This window comes from Oncorhynchus nerka, linkage group LG10 (genome assembly GCF_034236695.1).
Source record: "Oncorhynchus nerka isolate Pitt River linkage group LG10, Oner_Uvic_2.0, whole genome shotgun sequence".
Taxonomy (NCBI): domain Eukaryota; kingdom Metazoa; phylum Chordata; class Actinopteri; order Salmoniformes; family Salmonidae; genus Oncorhynchus; species Oncorhynchus nerka.
Window position 1 is genome coordinate 71,401,816 of NC_088405.1, and position 15,401 is coordinate 71,417,216.

General features: G+C 41.8%; 1 protein-coding gene across 1 annotated transcript; it reads left to right on the forward strand.

The window, feature by feature from the left end:
• The first annotated feature begins 12,623 nt into the window (after positions 1 to 12,623).
• Positions 12,624 to 14,311, forward strand: LOC115136485 (cytochrome c oxidase subunit 7B, mitochondrial-like). The gene is made up of 3 exons (XM_029672064.2): positions 12,624 to 12,733; positions 13,761 to 13,876; positions 14,058 to 14,311. The coding sequence occupies exons 1-3, from the start codon at positions 12,697 to 12,699 to the stop codon at positions 14,139 to 14,141; spliced, it is 237 nt and encodes a 78-aa protein (XP_029527924.1). The 5' UTR covers positions 12,624 to 12,696; the 3' UTR covers positions 14,142 to 14,311.
• The last annotated feature ends 1,090 nt before the right edge of the window (positions 14,312 to 15,401 follow it).

The following is a 15,401-nucleotide window of genomic DNA, read 5'->3' on the forward strand; positions in this document are numbered from 1 at the left end:
GTCGTGTGAAGTCAAATCAAATCAAATCGAATCAAATTGATTTATATAGCCCTTCGTACATCAGCTGATATCTCAAAGTGCTGTACAGAAACACAGCCTAAAACCCCACAGCAAGCAATGCAGGTGTAGAAGCACGGTGGCTAAGAAAAACTCCCTAGAAACGCCAAAACCTAGGAAGAAACCTAGAGAGGAACCAGGCTATGAGGGGTGGCCAGTCCTCTTCTGGCTGTGCTGGGTGGAGATTATAACAAAACATGGCCAAGATGTTCAAATGTTCATAAATGACCAGCATGGTCAAATAATAATAATCACAGTAGTTGTCGAGGGTGCAGAAAGTCAGCACCTCAGGAGTAAATGTCAGTTGGCTTTTCATAGCAGATCATTAAGAGTATCTCTACCACTCCTGCTGTCTCTATAGAGTTGAAAACAGCAGGTCAGGGACAGGTAGCACGTCCGGTGAACAGGTCAGGATTCCATAGCTGCAGGCAGAACAGTTGAAACTGGAGCAGCAGCACGGCCAGGTGGACTGGGGACAGCAAGGAGTCATCATGCCAGGTAGTCCTGAGGCATGGTCCTAGGGCTCAGGTCCTCCGAGAGAGAGAAAGAAAGAGAGAAAGAGAGAATTAGAGAGAGCATACTTAAATTCATACAGGACACCGGATAAGACAGGAGAAGTACTCCAGATATAACAAACTGACCCTAGCCCCCCAACTCATAAACTACTGCAGCAAAAATACTGGAGGCTGAGACAGGAGGGGTCAGGAGAAACTGTGGCCCCATCCAATGATACCTCCGGACAGGGCCAAACAGGAAGGATATAACCCCAGCCACTTTGCCAAAGCACAGCCCCCACACCCCTAGAGGGATATCTTCAACCACCAACTTACCATCCTGAGACAAGCCACAAAGATCTCCGCCACGGCACAACCCAAGGGGGGCGCCAACCCAGACAGGAAGATCACATCGGTGACTCAACCCACTCAAGTGACGCACCCCTCCTAGGGACGGCATGAAAGAGCACCAGTAAGCCAGTGACTCAGCCCCTGTAATAGGGTTAGAGGCAGAGAATCCCAGTGGAAAGAGGGGACCGGCCAGGCAGAGACAGCAAGGGCGGTTCGTTGCTCCAGAGCCTTTCCGTTCACCTTCCCACTCCTGGGCCAGACTACACTCAATCATATGACCCACTGAAGAGATGAGATGAGTCTTCAGTAAAGACTTAAAGGTTGAGACCGAGTTTGCGTCTCTGACATGGGTAGGCAGACCGTTCCATAAAAATGGATCTCTATAGGAGAAAGCCCTGCCTCCAGCTGTTTGCTTAGAAATTCTAGGGACAATTAGGAGGCCTGCGTCTTGTGACCGTAGCGTACGTGTAGGTATGTACGGCAGGACCAAATCAGAAAGATAGGTAGGAACAAGCACATGTAATGCTTTGTAGGTGAGCAGTAAAACCTTGGAATCAGCCCTTGCCTTGACAGGAAGCCAGTGTAGGGAGGCTAGCACTGGAGTAATATGATCAAATTTTAGGGTTGTAGTCAGGATTCTAGCAGCCATATTTAGCACTAACTGAAGTTTATTTAGTGCTTTATCCGGGTAGCCGGAAAGTAGAGCATTGCAGTAGTCTAACCTAGAAGGCTTCTAGCGAGGGCCATTTTGGGGCTTCACCATGTTTCATGGAAATGTACAGATGTGTGTCATCCGCATAGCAGTGAAAGTCCCTAGTGAAGTCAGCAAAGTGAACTCAGCAAAGAGCTTGCATGTTTCCAGTCTGTCAGTCCTGAGTTTGCAAAATTAATTTTCTTCTTAGAAAATAGTTTACAACAGAAGCAGAAGAGGCTGTTGTTTCTTACAGAATACACCAACCAACTTCTAGGGATTTTTTCATTACTCTCATTCCTTGGGAAAACAAAGTTAGGTGGTACCTCACTTGGTCCTCCCCAAACTAGTTGTGTCCGAATTCTGTAAATTAGAACTGATGGCTAGTCAGCAGTGTCTGTAGACAGTGGTTCATCCTCAGCAGCAGGATTTGGTGGGGATGCTGCTACAGGCATTTCTAAAGGAGAGCACATGGGCATTACTTTACACACTTTATTCACAGCGTTTATAGTGGTGGAACATCTCACATACAAACCCAGTAATAATAAAACCATCATTACCTACAATATGGAAACTTAAAGCAAAAGGGAAATTATTTATTTTGTTTATGTTATGCAGGGATGCACACATAAACACATGTCTGTGTACCCACACACACACATGTGCGTGTGAACACAAACACACCTGAAGAATCCTGCTGGGGAGAAGTGGAAGCAAATGGGTCTTCATCCTCATCCTCAGACAACATTTGTGAAAACACCTGTGTGGCTGAGGAGGTTGATGGCTCCTCATCCTGGCCAGTGCCAGAGGGTGTTCCAAAATATTTTAAGAAGTGCCCCTAAATTTGCAGTTAAATACAGTATATGAGTCTGACACCCTAAATACATTTGTTGCACAATTAAATATCATTATGCACAATTTATCCATTTATCAAACTCAGAATAGAAACCAAATGAACCATACAACCTCCTTGGCTAATTCTAGGCCCAAAGACTCAATATATCACAAAATATACAAAATATCAGCATAATATAGACGTCTTTTAAGTTAGCCTACAGCATTGTAAATTCCCCTCACTCAGCTCAGGACCTAGTCAATACAATCACAGAAAACATTTATGATGTCACCTCAATGAAAGTTAACCAAATCAATAATGTACTAGTTAGGTTGTAATCGTTTTTCTGCAGGCTACACACATTATCATGATGAAACTGTTTGAAATATATTGTCGCCCTATGTGTAATATCATAGCAAGCAACATAGGCAAAAAAAAGTGTTATACTAGCCTATTTTATTTTCATGCATAATAGTATTCTCATAAAGAGATGACATAGCTGCATACCTTTATCTTTTGGACGTTTCTCCTCTTCTTCTTTCCCCTTTTTTCTTAACTGGGCACCTGATGGCTTAGACCTTTTCTTATCCATTTGTGTTGATTTGGCACTTGAGCATCAATACATTACCCATCCCCCAACACTGTCAACCCAGAGTCAAGACTTAATCAATTCACCTTGGTGGTGTGCAGACTGGTTTTATATTATTCTTAACGATTTCACACAAACCAGAAAAAATGCAACAATATGTCTGTGAAACTATATATTCACAGTATTATGAAGGAATTGTGGTTTATTTGGTAGCATTTTGTAGTGTACTGTATAAAGTTAGAGTTGCGCTATTTGATAGATTCCCCCGCTCCCCCTACCTCGGGCTTCCAGTGAGGAGACCTGAGGTCAACCTGCCCCCACCCCGCTCCCCATCTCGTACTTATCGATGAGTGGGAGACCTTCCCAGACAGTAGCCTGCCTAGCTCACAAACTAGAATCAGGGCACCCCCCTCTGACAAGATTATTTGACCCACAGTCCCAGATGCTGACATGAGATCATTGACGTGACGTGCAAATGAGCGATAGAAAACCGATTGCACAAATGTCATCATTCCCCAAAAATTGGTGCGGGGCGCCCCGTGCTGCCCCTGGCAAGATGTCGACCTGGGCGGCTGCCCATGTCACCCATACCTAAATCCGCCACTGCTAGGAATACAGATATGCATCTCTTGGTCACCGATACCTTAAAAAAAAGGTAGGGGCGTGGATCAGAAAACCAGTCAGCATCTGGTGTGACCACCATTTGCCTCATGCAGCGTGACACATATTCTTCGCATAGAGTTGATCAGGCTGTTGATTGTGACATGTTTAATGTTGTCCCACACTTCAATGGCTGTGCGAAGTTGCTGGATTTTGACGGGAACTGGAACACGCTGTTGTACATGTCGATCGGCCATGGAACATGTCGGCCATGGAAGAACTGAGACATTTTCAGGTTCCAGGAGTTGTGTACACATGCGTGCAACACTATCATGCTGAAACATGAGGTGATGGCGGAGGATGAATGGCATGACAATGGGACTCAGGATCTCATCACGTTATCTCTGTGCATTCAAATTGCCATCCATAAAATGCAATTGTGTTTGCTATTCGTGGCTTATGCCTGCCTGTACCATAACCCCACCGCCACCAAGGGGCACTTTGTTCACAATGTTGACAACAGCAAACTGCTCGCCCACACGGTACAGTTAAAACTAGGATTCATCCGTGAAGGGCACATTTCTCCAGTGTGCCAGTGGCCATCGAAGTTGAGCATTTGCGATTACGAGCCAAACTGCAGTCAGGTCAAGACTCTGGAGAGGATGACGAACACGCAGATGAGCCTCCCTGAGAAGGTTTCTGATAGTTTGTGCAGAAATTCTTTCGTTGTGCAAACCTACATTTTCTTCAGCTGTCCAGGTGGGTGGTCTCAGACAATTCTGCAGGTGAAAAAGCCAAATGTTGGCTGGCGTGGTTAAACGTGGTCTGTGGTTGTGAGGCCGATTGGACATACTGCCACATTCTCTTAAACGACGTCGGAGGCAGCTTATTGTAGAGAAATTAACATTCAATTTTCTGGCAACAGCTCTGTTGAACTGTTTATGCCAATTGCACGCTCCCTCAAAACTTGAGACATCGGTGGCATTGTGTTGTGTGAAAAAACTGCACATGCCAGAGTGGCCTTTTATTGTCCCCAGCACAAGGTGAACCTGTATAATGACCATGCTGTTTAATCAGCTTCTTGATATGCCACACCTGTCAGGTGGATGGATTATCTTGTCAATGGAGAAATGCTCACTAACAGAGATGTAAACAAATTTTGTGCACAACATTTTAGAGAAATTAGCTTATTGTGTATGGAACATTTCTGGGATCTTTTATTTCAACTCATGAAACATGGGGCCAACACCTATTATAAAAACCCTAGATTGCTGATGATGTTTATTGGCCAATGAGAGACTTTGAAGCCACCGGTCGGCCATATTGGCACTCTTTAGAAAATCTGTCCCCAATTGAATTGAATGGAAATCTACAGTATTTTATTAAAATGTTTCAAGAACAAAATTAATTATTTTTTGTTGTTATAGTGGGGAAAGTAACATTTGTACTTTTATTTTTTTTTAGCTCATATAATATAATTTTGAAGTACGTGTTAAGGTGTCTGTAATAGAATAAACAAACAACTGTAGATGCGTTTCTATAGCATCCAAATGACTTTTTACAACGGTGGGGGCGTGCCAAGATGGAAGCACGGTGGCTCCAAAACAGCATCCCCTGGAATTCATCTAGTTTATATATAAAATATTAGTATAAAGCCTTGATGACTGACAGGGGGCGCTGTTTTGATGCCACCGTGCAGCCATTTAGAAAAATTCTTCCTTAGTTGTTAATTTTCTCAAAATCTAAAGCCACAACCTAGATTCTACCATGGCTGCATTCCAAACACGTAAAATACATACTTTCTGCCCTCAGCCCTCAAATGAAGTGTACACTTCTGATGACGTATCATGACGTATGAAGAGTTGATTCTTGCAGGGCAAGGGGTGAGGGAAGAATCAATTAATTTTAAATGGATCGCCGTTATCCGGAAATGTGTCACTCGTTCATCCCACGGTTGTGTTTTCAGTCATCGTGAAACCGCCGGTAGCTGTTGTGTGTGCTTTATATGTGCTACAGTCAATTATAATTGCATTTCATATTTTGTCTAGAAGACAACACATTCACAGACATCGAATGCTAGCCATCCGTCAATATCAGGTAAATTGAAAATTACAATGTATAAGTGTGATGTCATGGAAATTTGTATGTGCTAGCTAATGTTTCCAAAAGCTAACCAAAAGAAAACATCATTACTTTTGCGTTACGTGTTTGTGCCAACATGTGCATTAGTGTAACTGCTTACTGACTGTACACTGTAACGGTACTGCATGATTGTAGGGTTTACCTCCCTCATCTTAAACGGCACTGAGCGCCACTGTACTGTACCAAAGATTTTTATAACTAAACCAAGATAGACCACAGCCCATCGTTTCAAACTCGAACAAATTAGTCATAGTGGGCAGAACAAGCAAAGAGGTGGGCAGTGCCAAGCACGAACTAGCGAGATCCTATTGGTGCATTGTAGCATATATTTGCATATTTCCATTAGGGAACGCCTACTCTGTGAAGTGTGTGTGTGCAATAACTAAATTCACCTTTCCAATCCTAAACAATGCAATTTTTAACTGTACTGTCTTCGCTGTTAATGTACAAAAGCGGAAGTCGCGTCACAGGCTCTCTCTGTCACCTGTTGTTGGGGACTCGGCAGAGGCTAGGTCAGAAATATTAGAGAAAGGTATCTCTGGTGCCCATCAGAAAAGTAATACTGAAAAAAGTGTGGCAAAGTAGTACATTTTATGTCCTGCATACAAAGTGTTATGTTTGGGGCAAATCCAATACAACACATTACCGAGTAACACTCTCATATTTTCAAGTATAGTGGTGGCTGTATCATGTTATGGGTATGCATGTAATCGTTAAGTACGGGGGAGTTTTTCATGATAAAAAAGCTAAGCACAGGCAAAATCCTAGAGGGAAACCTGGTTCAGTCTGCTTTCCACCAGACACTGGGAGATGAATTCACCTTTCAGCAGGACAATAACCTAAAACACAAGACCAAATCTCCCCCTGGAGTTGCTTATCAAGATAACAGGGAATGTTCCCGAGTGGCCTAGTTACAGTTTTGACTTAAATATGCTTGAAACTATATGGTAAGACTTGGTTGTTAAGCAATAATCAATAACCAATTTAACTAGGCAGGTGAGTTAAGTACAAATTCTTATTTACAATGACAGCCTACAACGGCCAGACCCAGACGACGCTGGGCCAATTGTGTGCATCCCTATGTGACTCCCAATCACAGCCGGTTGTGATACAGCCTGGATTCAAACCAGGGTGTCTGTAGTGACACCTCTAACACTGAAATGCAGTGCCTTAGACCGCTGCGCCACTCAGGAGCCACTAGGGAGCGACTCGGAAGCCACTCGGAAGCCACTCGGGAGCTTGAATAATTTTGAATAGAATAATGGTTAAATATTGTACAATCCAGGTGTGCAAAGCTCTTAGAGACTTACACTAAAAGACTCACAGATGTAATCTCTGCCAAAGGTGATTCTAACATGTATTGACTAAGAGGTGTGAATACTTATGTAAATAAGATATTTCTGTGTTTCATTTTCAATAGACTTTCAAAAATGTCTAAAAACATATTTTACATTTAACATTTACATTTAAGTCATTTAGCAGACGCTCTTATCCAGAGCGACTTACAAATTGGTGCATTCACCTTATGACCTCCAGTGGAACAGTAGTGCATCTAAATCTTTTCAGGGGGAGGGGGGGTGAGAGGGATTACTTTATTTTCACTTTGTCATGATGGGTTATTGATCAATTTTGAATTCAGGCTGTAACACAACAGATGTGGAATAAGGTGTATGCATATTTTCTGAAGGCACTGTATACCTTCAGGGTTGTGTTTATGGTTTGGTTGTGTTTATTTCATTCAGGTGTTTTAGTGTCATATACATATTTAATCTATTGTTGGGCTGAAAAAATCAATAGTCAACACAGCAGGTTGCCCTCTCCCACGAGGCCTTTGTCCGATGCTGTAATGTTCTCTTATGAATAAAGTTCTCAACAAATTGCCGAGTTTTTGGGGAAAATAATGTCCTCCTTCAGGCTAGTTGGACGTCATATTGTAAAATTTGTTTGTCCACTTTTCTTAAGCCTACTGTATGTAGATGGTTGTATTCAAGACAAGGTAGTTTTTATTGATCTGTTTGTTAGTGTCAACAGTTTCTGCTTATGTCTCCAGCCATATAAAGTGTGGTAGAATTGCATGAAATGTGTTTATCAAAGAGCACATTTTTCTTTTATATTGTGGCAAAAGGTATATGTCAGAAGTGGGATTTGAACCCACACCTCCATTCAGAGACCAGAATTCTCATTCACCTGAAGGAAATTATCCTTGAGAACTGACACTGATGCCGAGAGCAGGAAAGCTTTGGTATTTGTACACTAGAAACATTTGAGATTTTAACCACACTGCTAACCTTATGCCCAACCCTAACCTTAAATTATGATCAAAAGCAAATGTTTATTTTCATGAATTTGTATGATATAGCCACCCAGCTAGCAATGAGGAATTGTCCCAGAAGCGGCCTTCTTACGGAGGGACGAAACTGATTGAATCGGCCCGGAATCGGGTGTCGGACTCGGCCCGGAATCAAAATAAATGACTGCCCAGAATCGACCCATTTACATCGGGCCTTTTCCTTCTACCAGAATTCAGCCGACTTTGCCGGCATCTTACCAGAATCCCCTCAGAAGCGGCCCAATGCAAATTTAAATAAATGTATACAAAATGTATACAAAACCCGATTTAGTAATTTTAAATATTACTATTATACATTTTATACATACAAATTATACCCATCCACAAAAAACATTTTGTGTCAGTGGAAACACCATACACCTGGTGACGAGTCAGCATGCATGCTCCTGGCCCGCCACAGGAGTCGCTACAGCGCAATGGGACAAGGACATCCCGGCCTGCCAAACCCTCCCCTAACTTGGACGACACTGGGCTAATTGTGCGTTGCCTTATAAGTCTCCCAGGCGCGGCCAGCACGGGTCTCGAACCAGCATCTGTAGCAACGCAGTTTGCACTGCGATACAGTGTCTTAGACCGCTGTGCCACTCGGGAGGCTCCAGCCACAAAGTTTTTAATGCTTATCAATTGCCCTGCACAAAGTATCAAAATACTAAAATACTACACAGAATTTCACTTGAATGTTAATTGTATTTTTTGCTCACGGAAACAATTTGAAAATGTGGAAAAATAATGAAATGTTAATTATATAAAGTAGCCCATGTAATCATCTGCCAATCGGCCCGAGCATCAGTCATACATTTGGGCCAGATAACTCTCACCGGAATCGGCCCGAACTCAATCCCTGCATCCTAGCCATAAGTAATACTGCCTAAGGCAGCCCAGACTTGGGCCACATGACGTCGGGCGAGTCTGACTCTCAGCCGAGTGCCCAGACTCTCAGCCGGAATGGCCCGAATCCACTGTGCTAGCTGGGCAATTATGACTTTGTGGCTGTGGTAACTAGTGGACACCGACCAAAATCAACAATGAAGAATAACTAGAAAAGGACATTTACTGAAGTAAATGGGGTGTGCTTGATAGTCTTGAAGTAGTTATGGTTGTGAAATAGTACTAGTAGTAGTGGTAGTGACGGCAGAAATAATGGTCCTGCAATGTCCTGTGTAATTGCTTGCTATTCTATGGGTGATGTAATCCATAGTTTCTTCTTCTTCTTCTTTTTCTTTATTAAATTTTAGGGCAGACTACACCTATTGGTGTATTGCCACTACCTACTGTACGGGATCTTCTTTGATATTACTGCGGTCCGCAAACAAATGCTATAAGTGCATGCCGCCACCTACTGTTTTGGCTGTATATCAGTCCAAATAATTAACAAAATAAAAATAAACAAAATAAATAAAACAAAGTTTTTGTTTTTTTTTTTTATGTGACGTTGGAGCTCCAGTCCGCCCACACTAGTCGCCGCACAATTCCATCGTAAATTGTGGAGTTGAGTTTAAATCGGCAAATAATGGTAGTAGTAGAAATATCAAGTACAAGGAAGGAGCGAAAACCCGCAGACACTCGGCCCTCCGTGGAATGAGTTTGAGAAGTATATTAGGGAGTGAACTTTCATTATAATACTGGTTACATGGAGAAAATTGGACCTATCTGAAATTAAAATGGATGGCCCTACCTTCAGCAAAATATATTTTATGTAAACCCTCCCTGAACGGTTGAAAAAAAACAAGTGACCCTCCCCTATACCCAAAATAATAATTAAAACAAAGTGGATAGCAGAGAACACGTCTACTGTTTACCCTCACTTCTTGGACAGACCAGAACCTTAGATATGCAGTTTTAGAAACTTTTCTTCATCCTGTAACCATTACATGGCAACGCTGGAATTTTCATAGAAGGTTGTGGGTTCGCAGACCACCGTGGACAAGAGTAGGGGTGGAAAGATCTCCTTTATCGTGAAAGCATTGAATGAATCTATCATCATATTTGCAGGTCTGAGAAAAATAGCCTTTTATAAACATTTCAAACATTGAAAGTTTTGTGGCGGTCATTTCAGTTTAGAATGTTGAAGCCTGCACTACGCCATTGAAATGAATTGGGATACAACAAACTTTGTAGTTCATGAAATGGTAGCAAAATGCTGTGTTGAAGCCATCTAAATTGAGTCAGTCTGAACATGTCAACGTTGGGGTGGTGTTTGTAGCTGAAACGGAATCCCAATTTTGCCTTTGAAGTCTATGGAGCTTTTATGCTAATTTAAAATTATTATAGTTCAAACAGTGCAAATAGCATCAACAATCTTTTCACAAGCAATCTAATTTAAGTAAGTCTGTACATGTCAATGTTGGTTTGGTGTTTCTTGCTTAAACGCTTCAAGAGCAGTGGCTAAATGAGCTGTATAGGGCCATAAGCAAACAAGAAAATATCATCCTGAGGCAGCACTCCTAATGGCCGGGGATTTTAATGCAGGAAAACTGAAATCCGTTTGACGTCATTTCTGCCACCATGTCACCTGTGCAACTAGAGGTGAAAAAACACTAGATCACCTTTACTTCACACACAAGAGACTCATACAAAACTCTCCATTGCCCTCCTATTAACAAATCTGAGCATAATTCTATCCTCCTGATTCCTGCTTACAAGCAAAAACTCAAACAGGAAGTGGCGAAGCAGATGCTAAGCTACAGGACTTTTTCTCTAGCACAGACTGGAATATGTTCCAGGACTCATCCGATGGCATTGAGGTGTTTACCACATCATTCACTGGCTTCATTAATAAGTGCACTGACGACATCGTCCCCACATTGACTATATGTACATATCCCAACCAGAAGCCATGGATTACAGACAACATCCTCACTAAACTAAATGCTAGAGCTGCCGCTTTCAAGGAGAGGGACCCTCACCCAGACGCTTATAAGAAAAACTGCTATGCCCTCTGACGAACCATTGAAAACAGTCAAATTGTCAATACAGAACTAAGATTGAATGCGGTGAGTCAGAGCATATGGTGACCAGCTGGCAAGTGTCTTCACTGATATTTTCAACCTCTTCCCGACCCAGTCTGTAATACAGTACCTACATGTTTCAAACAGACCACCATAGTTCCTGTGCCCTAGAAAGCCAGGGTAACCTGTCTAAATAATGATCACCCCGTGCACTCACATCTGTAGTCATGAAATGCTTTGATAGGTTGGTCATGGCTCACATCAACACCATCATCCCAGACACCCTGGACCCACTGTTCACCCAACGACTGCGTGGCCGCACATGACTCTTTCGCCATCGTTAGGTTTGCAGACGACACAACGTTGGTAGGCCTGACCGCGACGATGAGACATCAGATATGGAGGAGGTTAGAGAACTGGCAGACAACAACATCTCCCTCAATGTCAGCAAGACAAAGGAGCTGATTGTGGACTACAGGAAACGGAGGGCCGAGCACATCCCCATTCACATCGACGGGGCTGTAGTGGAGTCAAGAGCTTCAAGTTCCTCGGTGTACACATCACTAAGGATCTATCATGATCCAAACACACCAACACAGTCGTGAAAAGGGCATGACAATGCATCTTCCCCCTCAGGAGGCTGAAAAGATTTGGCATGGGCCCTCAGATCCTCAAAAAGTTATACAACTGCATATTGACTGGCTGCATCACCGCTTGGTATGACAAATGCTTGCTGCTAGCAAAAGTGCTACAGAGGATAGTGCGGACGGCCCAGTACATCATCCCATCCAGGACCTCTATACCAGACGGTGTTAGAGGAAGGCCCTAAAAAAGACTCCAGCCACCCAAGTCATTGACTGTTCTCTCAGTACCGATACATCAAGTCTGTAACCAACAGGATCTTGAACCGTTTCTACCCTCAAGCCAAAAGACTGCTAAATAGTTAGTTAAATAGTTAACCAAATAGCTACCCGGACTATCTGCATTGACCTTTTTTTAACTAACTTTTTTACTCATCACATACACTGCTGCAACTGTTTACTACCTGCCACTTTATTCCAAGTAATATTTACATATCTACACCAATTACCTCATACCCCTGCACATCGACTCGGTACTGGTACCCCTTGAACATAGCAAAGCTATCATTACTCATTGTGTATCTATTATTACTTTTATTATTATCTGTTTTACTTTTGTATTATTTATCTATTTTCTTTCTCTCTGCATTGTTGGAAAGGGCCCGTAAGCATTTCACTGGTAGTCCACACCTGTTGTTTATGAAGCATGTGACTAATACAATTTGATTTGAAGAAGTAGAAAAAGTTTCTAAAATTGCTAAAAATAGCTTATCATGTTTGATCCTAGCTATCCACCGCCCTTGGGACTTCCCAACTCTGACGTTACCCCATTGAAGTTGAAGTGTAAAATGGTTAAGGTTATGGTTAAGGTTAGAGTAGGAGTTAAGGTTAGGATTAGGGTTTAAGGTAGGGACGTCCGAAGGATCTCAGATAGCACTAACCGAGGTTTAGCAAATTATGCGCATGCGCGTATGAGTTACTTTGAACCATTTTCCGGTATTTGTCGTAAACGTTCTTCCAGTTTGGTCTTCAAGGGCATTTTACGAACCCGAGTCAACATGCTTCGGTTTGCTAAAGCAGCCCTGAACGTCTCCGGTAAGAGATCGTTTAAAAGGGATAGATTGCTGCTTCTTCATCTTGTGTCTGTTTGAATATTTCTGTAAACTGGAAATTATTTTTAAGTGTTATAAGTGACTGTCCTTACTTAGCCTAGCTAAACTATCTGACAGCTAGCAGTCTAGTGAGCTAGCCTACCTAATTTAACCATATTACGTTAGCGCTTGTAAATTGACTGACTGATTGTAGTAGTAACGTTATCTAGTAGTTGGCTTGCGTTCGCTAGCTAAGTTAGTTGTTGAAGGTTCTTTACTTCGCTAACTCCACTTTGAACATTAGTCAGGTCTGTGTTATTGTTTTAACACTCATTTGACACTCATTTACACTTGACACTTGACACTCATTTACAGGCAGTGAGGGGCACAATTAGATGGTCACTTACAATGTCAACTTGCCTCCTAACTGTCTTCACTTCACCCCATCCCCAGAGTCATGTATTGGTTAGCGATTGCACCATTTTTTTTTACATACTCAAATGCATTTAGGTGTTAAAGGCAGATACTCAAGATACTGAGGGACTTTTTAATTGAATAATCCAACATGACAATATAGTTAATCCGTGCAGAAGTAATCTTGACATTCCATCCTACCACTCTCTGGATAAAATGAGAGCGAAGTCTTGGGGTGCTAAAACGGAGAAGTTGGAATGCCGAAGCCTGTTAATTATTTTACGCCTGTGTTATCAGTATAACCCGAGTTGTGCAGTGGTCTAAGACACTGCTTTTCAGTGCAAGAGACGTCACTGCAGTACCTGGTTCAAATCCAGGCTGCATCACATCCGGTTGTGATTGGGAGTCCTATTGGGCTGCGCACAATTGGCCCAGCGTCGTCCGTGTTTGGCCAGGGTAGGCCGTCATTGTAAATAAGAATTTGTTCTTAACTGACTTGCCTAGTTAAATAAATACAAAATAACCAAGGGCTCATGACCTCTGAATCACTGACATTTACTCACTGTGTGGATGGTTGTGCCTTGGCCCTACATGTTTGTTTTATCTATTCAATGCAGGACAAGGTGCCCGTCGTGTGAGGTTCAGTTCAACCCATGCCCCCGAATTCCATGCCAAGTATGGCACTGGCCTGATGGTCGGAGGATTCGCGTTCTGTGTGTCAGTCTGGGGATTTGTATGTTTATTTTTTTATCTTTGTTGTGCCAAGTTATAGTAGGCCTAAAACAGTGTATAACATTTGTATAGCCTAGTCTTTCTTGGTGTATTATTCTTTCCCCACACCAACATAAATCCTAACTTGCTGTGTACACACTCATTTGTTATTTGGGATGCTCAACATCTGTCCTCGTTTTCAGGTACTAACACAAACCGGCATCACATGGAATCTGTCTCCAGTTGGGAAGGTCCAACCCAAACCATGGAGGGATGCGGAAGAATAATGGACTGAGACTGCTCTCTTGAGAAATCGACCACAGCAGACCACAAAACACTTATTCCAGATATCCCTTATAAACATTCTGGTTGTACAGATGGATACCCATGTTTTTAACTTGTTGCCGTCCTGACATTACCCATGTAATCAATCAATTAAATGTAAACCAAACGTTGACTGAATATCTTTTACTTAAGCACTCTGTTGCGGTGTCCCCTTTCATGTACCTTTCAAATGGTAAGTGGTGCCTTTGTCAAATGTAATCAGGAAAGTTAGAGTCAAGAATATATCTGTACTATCATGTTTTTCTAAAATCCTAGAAGAATTGGTGTATAGGAGAATGTTGCCACATTTAAATCAACACGGTATTAGGCCATCATTGTAAATAAGAATTACTGACACGCGTAGTTAAATATAAGCACCATTTTTTTTGCTGTTGTAAGAACTACTCTACAGATATTGCTTTTTTGCAACTTGTGGGAAAATATTTATAGCCCTTAACAAGAGTGAATACGCTATTGGCATCTTTAGATATATCCAAAGGGTTTGACACAGTTGATCATGAAAGATTACTTGCTAAATTGCATTATTACAGTTTACATGAGTATACATATCATTTATGTTTATAGAGAATTTGTTTGAACTGCTATGCATCTACCAGGGCCAAGAGATACTGTGGTGTGCCACGGGATTGGATAATTGGACCTTGTTATTCCTAATCTGTGTCAATGACCTAATCAATAGTTATTTGTCACATGTAACAAATACAACTGGTGTAGACCTTACCATGAAATGCTTACTTACAAGCCCTAAAGAAAGACTTAATAAAATATTTACTAAATAAAAGTAAAATATTTACTAAATAAAAGTAAAAAGTAACACAAGATAACGAGGGCCTTCCTCTGACACCGCCTAGTATATATAGTTGCAGTCGGAAGTTTACATACACTTAGGTTGGAGTCATTATAACTCATTTTTCAACCACTCCATACATTTATTGTTAACAAACTATAGTTTTGATAAGTTGGTTAGTACATCTACTTTGTGCTTGACACAAGTAATAAAAAAATAAAAAAAAGTTTACAGATATTATTTCACTGTATCACAATTCCAGTGGGTCATGAGTTTGCATACACTACATTGACTGCCTTTAAACAGCTTGGAAAACACCAGAAAATGATGTCATGGCTTTAGAAGCTTCTGATAGGGTAATTGGCATAATTTGAGTTAATTGTAGGTGTACTTGTGGATGTATTTCAAGACCTAC